The 14,419-nt window shown below is 34.0% G+C and overlaps 1 protein-coding gene across 2 annotated transcripts in view; it reads right to left on the reverse strand.

The window, feature by feature from the left end:
- Nucleotides 1-7,386: 7,386 nt before the first annotated feature.
- The window catches only part of SGPP1 (sphingosine-1-phosphate phosphatase 1), a 35,462-nt gene continuing 28,429 nt past the window's right edge, over nucleotides 7,387-14,419 (reverse strand). The window contains exon 3 of one of the 2 annotated variants that reach the window (XM_069465048.1): nucleotides 7,387-9,830. In XM_069465048.1, the coding sequence (XP_069321149.1) occupies nucleotides 9,279-9,830 (552 nt within the window). In that variant the 3' untranslated portion in view covers nucleotides 7,387-9,278. The remainder of the gene's footprint in view (nucleotides 9,831-14,419) is intronic. The other variant, XM_069465049.1, reaches the window with a different exon arrangement.

The following is a 14,419-nucleotide window of genomic DNA, read 5'->3' on the forward strand; positions in this document are numbered from 1 at the left end:
TTAAAAAACCTTTATGAACTTGGAAGGCTGAGGCTGGAGGACTGCTTGAGACCAGGAGTTTGAGACCAGCCTGGTCTCACTATGTCTCACTAGTTTTAGTTTTTACTTTTTAAAAGTACAATTCAGTAATTTTTAGTATATTTACACTACATAGTGAGACCATGTCTGTAAAAACAAAACAAAAAACCTTTATAAATTAATGTTTTTTGCTTTGCAATTTTAAAATGTCTTGAATTTATTACAAGGATCTTACTTTCCAAAATATAACATGATTCTTCAAGGGTCATACAAGCTTTATGCTTGTAATGAAGTAATATTACATTCTTTATCCAGCATTGTCATTTTTTCTATTTTTCATTAGTTCTGAATGAGATTTTCTGAATGAGGAGAGATTTTCTTCTTTTTCCTCTGCATATCCATCTCTGGAGCTAACGAGATTTGTTGAATGAATTTTAGAATTACTGAGGTTGTTGGTGTCTAACCTGTCCCTCTCCCCATTTTTTTTTTTTAACAAAGAATTATCTGTTTAGGGCCGTTTCAAATGCTCAGAACTATTTGGATAGTAGGTTGGATTAGGTAACACCTAGCAGTCACTTTAAACCTTGTGATTCAAACAAAAGTTATGATGAAGATTTACAACCTCCTGTAATACTCTTCTAAAGCAATTACCTCATTGTTTCTCTTTGGTGAAACTTATAATTTCCTTAGTGGGCTGTATACAAACTTTTTACAGACAGGAAAAGAGGGGAAGGTTGCTTCAATGACAAGACAGGTTCTCTCAACTGTATGCCCTCAATGAAAGTGGATTAAAATTACTTTTTCTTATTAAATTTCAGAATCCTAATAAAAATAATAGAAATACTCCATTTTTTTTTTGCACACTTGGTCTAGGAGAGTTTATTAAATTTTAATGTTGAAGAGAACATCAAGTCCTACCTCTTTATTTTATATGGGAGGAAATCATATATCATAGGAAGTGGAGCTAGTGCCTACTTTAGCCAAAGACAAAAAGTAAAAATAAAAATCCTGGTCCTCTGACTTCTACACTTTAAACACTTCTCCATAACCTACTGGCCTCAGTCTACTTCTTTTATTCAATATATCTATTGTCACTATATTTATTGAAAAAAAAAATAGACACAGAATGGGAACGTGAAAGTCAATACCAGTTTGGCATCAGCATCTTCATGCAGAATAGAATTCATACACAAAAATTTTCACAAGAACAAACAAAAGAAACCTGTCAAGTGGTAGAATTAGGATTTGGGAAAAGTCACTATTTGCAAGCCCAGAATCTGAAGCCAGTTTTGATAGACTTTCAAGGGCAAGAATATGGTGTAACAAATTATGACATGGAACAGCTTAAAGCCCCCTAAAGACAGAAGTCTGTAATCTTTCCTTATAACTTATGAAGCCATTTCATGGAAAAATCAACAAAGGTTTCTTACGAATGGGAATTTCAGATTGGAACATGTGGAATGGCTATCTTTGCAGATCTGCAATGGCCAGTAACTTGTTTGTGGCCTAATTACAAGGCAAATGTAACACAGTGTGGTCATCATGTCCTTTTTCATAGGTAATAGACAACCTAATTAGGAAGCCAAGAGCCTTTTTGCATAATATTGAATCAGGAAAAAACTAGGTGGTCATGGGTGTATTGTGGATTATTTCACACATACAGACCATATTTGTGGTTTCCCTGTGATTCTGCTAGCAAACATCCTTCCTACACCCATGCTGCAATCTTCATGTCTCCAGCAGCTGAGATCAGCCAGATGTGTAGTGGGTTGTGATCTCAATCCATGGAGGAAATTTCATGGTCTCTTAAGTACGGTGAGATAAGAAATAAGTTTAAGAACACTGTTCTGTGGTGAGCAGGTATATGCAAACCTACCCCCAAAAGCCAAAGGAGCTGAGAGGCCAAAGAAAGAGGCTGACAAATCCAATTTCTCAGAAAGAAAATATTTAATAGAGACTTATGAACAGAAGCAATGTCTCAGGTGGCTGCAAGATGGTGGATCCCAGCACCCACCCTTCAGAAAATATCTTCTATATAGCAAGCTTTTGGGGTAAAGACATATGCAGCTGGTTATGTTGCAGATTTTCGTGCCAAAACTTGTGACCACTGGGGAGGTTAGAGAAGCATATTTATGAGGGGTTATCTATGCTAGAAGCATTGTTTAAAGGCTATGCTGCAGAACACTTTAGTATGCAGGAGTCAAACGTTAGTTATCTTGGCAGTTGCGCTTTAAGATGACGTCACTCTTGCCACACAATAGGTATTTTCCTACAAACATCAACTTTATTCCCAGAGCATGCCTGGAAATCCCAGAGTCATTCTTTTGGTAACTAGTCCTCCTTGTAGAACACACTGTAGACCCCTGGTCTGTTATAAGAGTAGCTGGTCTGTAGACTCTTCCTTATCCTCATGATGTGATTCCTCAAAGTCCGTAAGTTTCTGGGTATGTCATTAATTTGTGAGGGTTTGGAAGGTGGGGGGAGTATAATTTCACATCCAAAGTTCTCCTAACTCCCTGGGGACTCCTTCTAAATAACTGCAATTATAGCAGTCCTGATACCATATGACTAAAATTCAAGACCTTCGGCTTTTTCATAAAAATCCAGGATTAATATATAAAATTGCCCTATTTCTCCTCTTAATAAGTAAACAAGACTTAAAACAAATAATTCTCTTCCTTTATCACAGGTTTTAGAAAACAAAACCACAGGCCAGGTACGGTGGTTCATGCCTGTAATCTTAGCACTCTGGGAGGCTGAGGTGGGAGGATTACTTGAGCACAAGAGTAGTAGAGACCCTGTCTCTACTAAAAATAGAAAAAATTAGCCAGTGTGGTGGTGTGTGTCTGCAGTCCCAGCCACTCAGGAGGCTGACCAGGAGGATTGCTTGAGCCCAGGAGATTGAGGTTGCTGTGAGTTAGGCTGATGCCACAGCACTCTAGCTTGGGCAACAGAGCGAGACTTTGTCTTAAAAAAAAAAAACAAACAAACAAACCCACAAATACTCAATAATTATCTGTCAAACAATAGTTTTATTACCTTATTACCTTCAAGTTGGGTGTAATCTCACCCATGAGCTAAGTGAGCAATAGTGTCACTCTTCTACTGGTAAAGAAAGTCAACACTTCACCATATCCATCGTTTACTGGACATTGTAAGCAGCTTTTCAGCTTTATAACCTACTACTCCCTTTTATGTATCTTTACATACCTTCGTGCTCCAGACAAACTGCAATCTATTTGTTTGCTAAAGATGTCTAAAATAGTTCCATTTCCATACTTTGGTTCATCCGATTTCTTCTACCTAAAATGTATCCTTCGCCCCACCAAAATCTTATTTCACTTCCAACTGTCCACTGATGGAATACAGTGCCTCATAAAGTTATAGTTGACTTGACTGTTTAAGTATTTAGGAAGATTCCACATGATTATCTGCTAATGATATTTAGAAGAGATTTATGAATTGGGTAAAAAATTGCCATATGTGAGCTCTAAGATCCCAGATATGTCTAAAATATTTTATAATTCTATGATTACCCCTAACATATACAGCATAGTGGAAAAATGAAAACTATTTTTAGAAAAGGTAGAAAACATTTCAAACGTAAATGTCATATTTGGGTGTTTAATCAATTAATGATACTCATAAATCAATTTATATGTTATTTAAAAAATTTACACCCTCTGTCCATAAATACCTTAAATAAGATTTTGAGAATATACTGCCAAGAAACAAATATTTTAAAATTCCTATTTGTAAACTATTTGAAACATTTTGCAATAAAAAATGTTGTGGGATTATTACTCAGTTTCTTTTACTATCTTAAGATTGTAATCACAGCATTTCAACCAGAAATGAGCAAAAATAACAATGTCCATTAAAATGAGTTTGGTGAATTTTCCCCCTTACATCAACCCAGACAAAAGAGAGGAAAAACCTTTTAAGTAGTAGGGCAATCCATTTTATTGTCACCAACCCCAACTGAGTCCTGTAAATTTGGGCCTGGAGAACTTTGGACACCAGGGAGCATTTTAACTTGGCTTAAGCCAAAAAAATCTTGATTTTTTTTTTTTTTTTTTTTGAGACAGAGTCTCACTTTGTTGCCCGGGCTACAGGGAGTGCCGTGGCGTCAGCCTAGCTCATAGCAACCTCAAACTCCTGGGCTTAAGCGATCCTACTGCCTCAGCCTCCCGAGTAGCTGGGACTACAGGCATGTGCCACCATGCCCGGCTAATTTTTTGTGTGTGTGTGTGTATATATATATATATATATATATATATTTTAGTTGGCCAGATAATTTCTTTCTATTTTTAGTAGAGACGGGGGTCTCACTCTTGCTCAGGCTGGTCTCGAACTCCTGACCTCGAGCGATCCACCCGCCTTGGCCTCCCAGAGTGCTAGGATTACAAGCGTGAGCCACCGCGCCCGGCCAAAACCGTGATATTTAAGCCCTGAATGTATCTTATCTAAATTTTAATTATAAATATCACTTCAAAATTTTAAATGAAGTAGCCTGTTATATGAAATAGTAAAGATCAACTGTATAAAATATTCTCAAGAACACATTTATATAGCTCATTACTAGAAACTAAAAATTATATCCCTACACATACAGAACATTTTCTTTTCAGATTTGATTTCAATTCTAAACAAAGCAATATCTTACAACTAACCTGAATAAAAATCACATTCTATACAATAGGGTATTGTAGTAGTTACATGCAAAACTTTCCAAAAATTAAATTATTAAACCTTAAATATTTACCTGAAAAGTGACAAGATTCTTACCAGATAAATTGGAAGCATTTATTTATAACCTAAACTTTTAAAACAGCTAAAACAAGAAGTAAAATATAGACTATTAAACAATTTTAAAAGTTTTAAATCATTGATCTCTTTGAGAATCAATTCTCAAAGATGTAGAATTTTTCCCCAGAAAATGCACATACTGAAGCCTGTGTAGGGATTGAGCAATCATGGAATTCATGCAACATATATTAACTGAATGCCTGCTGCATCCCAGGGATCCAGAAATAAATAGATGCACAAGCTCCTTTTCCTCATGGAGGAGCTTCATCCTCATAAAGATGAAGACAGAAAATTTAAAAAGTAAATAATATATAAATAAGATAATCACAGACTGTGACATATACTACAATGGATTTCAGTTAAAAGGACTCCTGATTTAGGGCAAGGGATAAGCAACCAATGTGAAGAAGTAATATTATTGCAAGGATAAAAAGAGAATCCAGGATGGGCGTGGTGGCTCACACCTGTAATCCTAGCACTTTGGGAGGCTGATGCAGGAGAATCGCTTGAGGCCAGGAGTTTGAGGTTACAGTTAACTATGATCACACCAAGGCAGTCTACCCTAAGCAACAGAGTAAGATTCTGTCTCAAAAAAAAAAAAAAAAGAGAGAGAATCCATTTTACATCCCCTAAGAAAATGTCATTACATAAGAAAGGATATTTTTAAAATTCACTTGGTGTTTAGAAAATAGGGGGAAAAAACTTAAAAAACAAACATCAGACATTCTGTTATATTCTATTGCTTGCTGTACCAGGGAATGGGCTTTCTAGATATTGGTGGAAAATACACCAAGACTAAAAATACTGAAAAGAAAAGGGAAAATAGTCTCTTACAGGCTCTCTGGAACAATGAAAGCATCTGGTTTTCGTATTTACAGACAAGAGAGCTCTCACAATCACTAAGAATTTTCAGGATGAATAGCCAGTATAGCAGTTATCAAAGTACATTTTATTCTGCTCATGGGTTACTGCTATCAGATGTAGAATTCTGTATTTGGAGGAAAAAGGAGGAGGGGAAGGACAAATTAGGAAAAGTCAGCAAGTTGAGGTTTAAAAATAGTTTATTTCCTTAAACATTGTTATTTTTAAAAAAATATTTCTTTTACCAGCTTGGTTTTTTTTTTAACTTATGTATACTTCAAAAGGAAATGGAAGAACATGACTCAAATTTGACAAAATATCCAGCATAGTAACATCCACTATGTTCAATTACTTTTCCTCAAGATGTTGTTACCTCTTCCCTTTCTCAAAAAATCTTAGCAAACAACAAAACCCCACTTCACAAAATCTAATGCAACTATCAAGTTAAATTTTAAAAATTGGCCCTTATAAGATGTCTGAACATTTTGGTTTTTAAATCTAGAGTAAACATTCTTTGTTAACAAGCATAAAATTATTTTAGCAATAAAAAAATCTTTGTCATATAAAATTGTGTGTTTATATGTTTAAAACATTTTAGCATTTACTAATTTTATTGAATGTTTTGTAAAAGTTTGCCTGTAAGGGGCTGGTGAGGAGGATGACAGAAAAATTTGCCTTTAAATTCTATTCATTTCACTGAATAAATTTTTATGTTGTCTTTAAAAAGATACATTTAATAAACATTACTTGTAAAGAAAGCTACAAAATAAAAATAGTTGTATCAATTTTGAAGCAGCATTGTTTTATAGTAGGCTTTATACTAGGTCTTATAATTAGTTTCTGGCAGACCTAATTTTTACAATCCACCTATCATGGCATTTTAAAATTATAAGATGTCCATATGTTTTTATTCTGCTTGAAAAAGTACCTGTTGCTAGTCTTATGATTAATTACTGACATTCAAGGAATAGCAGTAAAATACCTACAATACTATTAGTCACAGATTTTAGTGAAACATTTTTTAGGTATAATTTTTTTTTTTTTTTTTTTTTTTTTTGTTGAGACAGAGTCTCACTTTGTTGCCCAGGCTAGAGTGAGTGCCATGGCATCAGCTTAGCTCACAGCAACCTCAAACTCCTGGGCTCAAGCGATCCTACTGCCTCAGCCTCCCGAGTAGCTGGGACTACAGGCATGCGCCACTATGCCCGGCTAATTTTTTCTATATAGATTTTTAGGTGTCCATATAATGTCTTTCTATTTTTAGTAGAGACGGGGTCTCGCTCAGGCTGGTCTCGAACTCCTGACCTTGAGCAATCCACCCGCCTCGGCCTCCCAGAGTGCTAGGATTACAGGCGTGAGCCACTGCGCCCGGCCTTTTAGGTATAATTTTTAAAAAAAGAAATATTATGAAACTTTTCACTAAAAATACAATGTTAGAGGTAATCATAAATGAAGCCAGAAGTCACTTTCCACCTTAAAGAATTTCATCAATGTCTTCTATTGCTAAAAACAGTACTTTGATTTTGAATAAAATGCTTCAGAGGAAAAGTCTGCTACAATGAAAATCCTGGACATATTTTTAAAATCTCCACCATCCAGACTCAAGCTTATTTCTTGGTGAGAAAAACAAATGAACAAACAAAATCTCTACCCGATAAAATAGACAATTGCCAAGAAGGCAAACAAAACAAAACCCTCTTTAATCTTGAATTTGGCTTTTATTTTAAAATACATTTAGCATGGAACTGTCATAGGACAGAAAATAATAAAACACAAAGAAATGGAATATTTTCAAATATTTTTTAAGCTAGACATAAAAATTAATGGGGTAGCATAAACTCAAATTATGGGCAACAGTCTCTAAAATTCAATTAATTAAACACACATTTTGAAAGAAAAGCTCTTTTCACACTTTCCAATGTACCGATATGTTCCTAAATGCCGTGTTTTCCTTTTAACTAATAGGTAAAGATAAATTTACTTGCTTTATTTAAAATTATCAGATTCAGTTTTGGTAAAAATTATCATGCCCCTAAATTCTCAATGAGAATTACAAAAATATGAGTTCAAATAGTTATGCTGTCCAAAATAGAAACATCTCAAGTGATACTTCTGGATAATCATATAGATATTGCACTAAAATCAGTAATTCCATACCTGATGTTCATTTCTATGGAAAGTTAATTCTCCTCTTTATGAAAAACTTTCTACAAATGAACTTAATGTTAACCTAATTACAATCACACTTCAAAATATAAAGGCAGAAACAGAAAAAATAGTTTAATAGTATACCCAAATGTGAAAATAATGAAAAGTTGAAAAGGATCTAAAATACTGATACCAATTTTAGATTTTATAATTTACCTTAAGTAGCTAATAAATGGATATTAAAAGTTAACAGTGCTAAATCTAATCCTTTCCAAATAATTTAGAAAAATGCTTTGTTTACATATGAAGCGTGTGCATTGTCCCCTCTATAAATTTCAACTATGTTCCCATTCACTGGAAATATCTACCTGCAGTATAAACAATCAAGACAATGTACAAAAAGATATATCTTGTTCCTGTAACTTACAATGCACAGAAAAATACCTACAAAAAGGGGAAATATTTATCCATTTAGCTTTCCAATAAATTAGTGAGAAAGTTTAGACCATTCCACATTTCTTTCTAAATAAAAGCTAAAGAGTTAAGAGTGGTTTAATTCTATGCCTGTTAGCTTGACATATACTTTTTAAATATTTGCCTGATTATATAACCTAAAATAAAGTTAGCGTCTTATTTTTATATCATAGTAAACATGGCATTTCTTAATTTAGCAACAGAAAGGCACAATTAGCAAGCCATAAAATTCAGTACCTGAATTATTAAACTGATGTCCAAAATAGATGCAAATAAAGTACATTCAAAACAGTGTACAGAACTTAAAAAAAAGAAATAAGGAATCCAAAAACTAATTTTTCTGAAAATTTGGTCCATTAAAAATGCCTCCCATGTTCAACACCATGGGTAACATGAAAGGTGATGGCAGTGTAAAAAGAGGCAGTAAATTAATGTGTGGTAGCATATGCATTCTGGTCTAATAATTATGCAATTCAATTAGGAAATGGCTCCCGTAGTAAATAAACATTAAATATATTTGTTAATAATGACATACCTGTATTTAGTTCAAATACACAGGCACAACTGTTTGCATATTATTATTGATTTTATAATATACCCCCATAGTTTAAAAAAGCTTAGGTATATTATTTTATATATAACATATATTAGATATATAATTGCATATTATGTACCTTAATATATATTATATATAACTTGAACCCATAACAGCACAAAACTCTCCAAACATTACATGAACATTCTAAATGGATACTTATCATTTTCTCAGTACTGAAATAACTCAGCTCACTTAAAACAGTATCTGGGTGTGCAATGATATAATGCACTGACTCTTACAAATTTACTTAAATAATTATTTAAGTTAAATTCCTGCAAAAGCCTAACTCTGATCTGGCTTTTACCTAGAATATATTTTTAGATATCAGTAACCAATGTCCTCCTTTCTTATCATAAACAATATTTACCCATCAAGAGATACCGATAAAGAAAAATATGTGAGGAACCAAAAATGTGATGGAGAAACCAACCATTCCATAGGTTATATACCGATAAGGAAGTTCAACTTCCATGTGCTGTCTTGCTTTTCGAATATCGTCACACGGTATACTGAAGATTTTACAGGCTAAAGGAATGGTGATCTTTTTCATTATATTTCTGACTATTAGTATAAATACCATCCCTATGAGGATCCGCAATATGGCTTTTCCACACAGAGTCACAGTAATGGGGAGCCTAGCTAAAGGTAACATATCTAGAGAAGGATCCAATATTAGGCCCACGTTATAAGTAACATGAGCTCCACATGCAATTCCAGCACCACTTCCTAGAATCTCAGCAGTGTCTCCTCGGGATGTGCTCCAGGTGTCAAGAGTGAAAGAAAAGATCCCCAAAGCTAAATGAAGCCCGATGATGATTAATGGAGCATATTTGTGAGTTTGGTTGAAGTTGTCAATCAGGTCCACAAATGGATAGAAGACAGCTAAGATTAATATGGTATATAGGAATCCAGCAATTATATCCTGGAAAAAGATAAAAGTATAGTTGTTTAGTATAGTACTAAACATGTTTGGCACTTAAAAAATAATGTATATTTTAAAATAATGTATATTTGACATTACAAATGTTCAATAGATATAAATTTTTAAAAGTTGTCAAATTCTCAAAGTAAACTTTACTGACCATATAGTAGGCACTAAAAACTGTTTAATGATAAAAAGATTTATTGATAATAATAAAAGATTATGTTTTTGTAGTTCTACCCTTTTATAAATTGACTACCTATATAATATACACAAATTTATATTCAAATCCTGAACAATAAACTATGCTTAAATTGTATATTTTTGAATTCTGGGAAAAAGAGTATACTTATTATTCAAAGAAATGATCTTCATTTTCATGCATTTAAATATGTAATTATCTTCACAGTCAAAGAGGATACAAACCCTAGGCAGTTTCCTTCTCTTATTCACTCATTCATTGAATAAATACTTACTGAGTACCTACATGTGCTTGGCACTATTTTAGCGGCTGAGGATACATTGCTTAAAAAAAACAAGATTACTGCTGTCACAAAGCTTATGTTTTAGTGGAGAAGACTGACAGTAACCACACAAGAAAGCAGATAAATATTATAATTTCAGACAGCTATGAATGTCATAACTATAGAAACTAAAACAGGACAATAGGATAGAATGATGAAGGTCCCTGTTAGCATGATTAAGGAAGCCTGTCTGAGAAGGCAACACTTGCGTAGAGATCTGATTCTAAAAAGGAGCCAGCCCTATCTTTAGAGCTAGAGGAAAAGTATTCCAGATAGAGGGAATACCAAGTGCAAAGGCCTTGAGGCAGAAAAGAACTTGGTTACTTCAAGGAACTGAGAGAAATCCGGTGTAGCTCAAATGGTGAGCAAAGGAAAGAGGGATGTGATATGAGGTCCAAGAAGTAGGCAGAGATTAAATCACGTAGAGCCCTTGTGGGCTAGGTAAAGAGTTCAGATTTTATTTCAAAAGCAACAGGAAGCCATTGAATGATTTCAAACTAGGAGTGTAACATAATCTGATTGATATTTGTAAAGAGCACTCCCTCTGCATTGCAGATTGGCTTACAGGGGAAAGTATGGAGGATAGAAGACCACCGAAGATGCTAGCAGAAGCCTACCACAGTGGTCTACTCTAAACATGCTCCATATCCACATGAAGAGAAGTACACAGATGGATTAACATATTTTAAAACTTTAACTTGGTCATGGATGGAATATGAAAAAGGAACAAAAGAGAGAGTGATCAAAGATAGATCCTAGTTTTTGGCAGGAGCAATTGATAGAAGATGGTTTAGTGGAGGAAATAATAAAGTTAATAAAAATAGCTTTCCTTTCTGAATTATTTCTGACAAAGATGTTCCATAATTTCCACCTTAAAACAAAACAAAACCAAACCCTGGGGTCTACTCTCTCTTACAGAAAAATTTATCAAGAGTTGCTTATACTCACTGCCTCTACATCCTTACTTCCAATTTTTTTCTAAACTTACCATTGCACTGAAATCACTCTTTTCACGAATACTAGTGATCTTCATGCTGTCCAAGACAGTGGTCACCTCTCAACAGCATTCAATACAGTTGAGCAACAGACTAGTTGCCTAATGTTTTTCTGTCTTGAAATTTTTTATTATATAATATTTATACATAGCAAAATATATGTAGGGTATATATGAAATGATAAAATTAGTATCTATGAAATCACTGCCCAACAAAAGAACTATATTACCAATAATTTTAAATCTACTGGTGTGCTCTCAGTTCTATCACTCTGCATTCCTCCCCAGAGGCAATTTCCAAGACTGAATTTTGGGTGAATAAAAATCTGTTTTAAAAAATTGTGTTAGCATATATCTCCAAGAAAAATATTATCTAGTTTTGCTTCTTTCTGAGTTTTGGAAAAATATTATGTATAGTATGCAGTCTCCTTCACTCTGCTTTTTGCACTTAACATTACATTTTTAAGATTCATTCATTATATGTAGTTGTAGGTCATTTACTTTCATAATAATGTAATATTTTTCTGTGTGACTATATAATTTATTTATCCATTTTCCCAGTGATGGTCACTCAGATTGTTTCTAGGTTTTGGATTAGTTAAGTGGTTATAGTTGAACTTGAATGTTTAGTTGCTATAATATCTATTCTTAAAGCCAACCAGGAATATTATAAACATTGCTACTAAGTTCTTTCTTGTGATGTTCGCTGGTATAGGTCTGCAAGAGTTTGTCCAGAGTATATGCCTAGGAATAGAATGGCTGAATCATAGATATGTACATGTTCAATCTGCAAAGATAATAAAAGAATTTCTAAAATGTTTATAGAAACTTAGATTCCATGAGCTGTTGGCTATGAAATGGTATTTCACGGATACTTAATTTGAACTTCACTGATTACAAAGTATCTTTTCATAAGTTTATGGGCTGGCTATGCAATGTATATTTGTATCCTTTGAGCAGTTGTTCTTTTGATTTTTCTTTATTTGGATTTTTTTCCTGATTTACAGGATTTATTTATATATTCCACATACAAATCCTTTATCAATAAAATCTTTTATCAATGTGTGCTGTAAACATTTTTTTCGAGTTGTGGCTTGTCTTTTCATTTTCTTTAGGGCATTAAGTTCTAAATTTTAATGTAGTCATATTTGTGATTTTAATGTGCATCCCTGGTTGAAAACTACCACATTTGCATTGTTATATTACATATTACATGTGTAGACTGTGACTACTCAAAGATAAAGACTTTATCTTATTTATACATATATTTCCAGTGTATGGCACATTAGTAAGCAGAAAATAAATATTTGGTTAGTTAAATTAAGACAGTTAAGGTAATTCTTTAGACTCATCACATTGACTATATAATTCTGTCTGACAAGAATTCTCTAAGAGAAACAGATGATACCTAATTTCTTGAACCTGGCCTTAAGGCAGTTTCAGGGAATAATAATTACAATACTTTCTGTACTAAAAACACTGCTCCAATACTTATAATTACTGTCCCATTTAATCATCACAACCAAACTGATATGGCTTGCCTTTTATAGTCCCATTTTGCTTGTATTGTCCTCAAGATGAATATATTTTTTTTTTTTTTTTTTTTTTTTGAGACAGAGTCTCACTTTGTTGCCCAGGCTAGAGTGAGTGCCATGGCGTCAGCCTAGCTCACAGCAACCTCAAACTCCTGAGCTCAAGGGATCCTCCTGTCTCAGCCTCCCGAGTAGTTGGGACTACAGGCATGCACCGCCATGCCCGGCTAATTTTTTTTTTTTTGATATATATTTTTAGCTGTCCATATGATTTCTTTCTATTTTTAGTAGAGATGGGGTCTCGCTCTTGCTCAGGCTGGTCTCGAACTCCTGAGCTCAAACGATCCGCCCACCTCGGCCTCCCAGAGTGCTAGGATTACAGGCGTGAGCCACCGCGCCCAGCCCAAGATGAATATTAAAAGCATCTTTTCTCTTCTCAAAAGTGTGCAAATGTGATGGAAATATATGGTTCAACCAGTTTTTAAAATGAAGGAAACAGGACTTAGGTCATATAGCTATTTAACCTCATAGATTGAAGGTACTCAAATAGATTTGTTAGAAAAATTAATATTTTCTGCATTAGAAATTAAATATTCAGAGTGAAGATAAACTAAATTTTCAACTTTTTTTTTTGAACATAAGATCTTTCAAGAAAACTCACTGATACATACTAAAACTTACTTAAGAATTCTGATTAACTGAATTTTACTGCAATTACTCAAAGATTCCACAAGTGACTCAAACTTTGATCATACTTTTGGAGATGGAGATCTCAAATTATGTGACTGTCAAGCCTCTATTCTTCATATTTCAGACCCCAAATTGCCAAAATAATTTCACCTTCTGAGGTTACATTCCTTTTGTTTGTTACCTTACCCTTTCCTCCCTACCTTATAATTAAAGACACAGGTCTTGGGAAATACCCATAGGATTTTGGTTACCAGGACAAAAGCTATTGCTTTATACTCTAAGGTTAAGTACAAGGAAGGGTTAATAGCTTTGAAGTTAGCTATTTTTTTTATTACACTTTTTTCATATTATAGATAAGTACATGTTCAATCCTATAAAATGTTTCTTTTACAATACCTTAAAAAATAAAAAAATTAAATGTCTTTAAAATTTTTTGTTTGATCACTTTGACATTAAGAATTCTTTAAAGGCTGGGTGCTGGCTCACACCTATAATCCTAGCACTCTGGGAGGCTGAAGCGGGAGGATTGCTTGGGCTCAGGAGTTCCAGATCAGCCTAAGCAAGAGCGACCCTGTCTCTACTAAAAATAGAAAAATTAGCTGGGTGTGGTGGCTTACACCTGTAGTCCCACCTACTCAGGAGGCTGAGGCAGGAGAATTGCTTATGCCCAGGAGTCTAGGGTGCCGTGAGCTAGGCTGACACCATGGCACTCTAGCCCAGGTGACAGAGCAAGACTCCATAAAAAAAAAAAAAAAAAATTCTTTAAAATAACTTCTCTTACATCAATTATATTTTTAGAAGTATATTTCAGTATGACATAAAAAATCCAGTATTTGTCCTCTACTTTTT

This window comes from Eulemur rufifrons, chromosome 2, assembly GCF_041146395.1.
Source record: "Eulemur rufifrons isolate Redbay chromosome 2, OSU_ERuf_1, whole genome shotgun sequence".
Classification (NCBI taxonomy): Eukaryota; Metazoa; Chordata; class Mammalia; order Primates; family Lemuridae; genus Eulemur; species Eulemur rufifrons.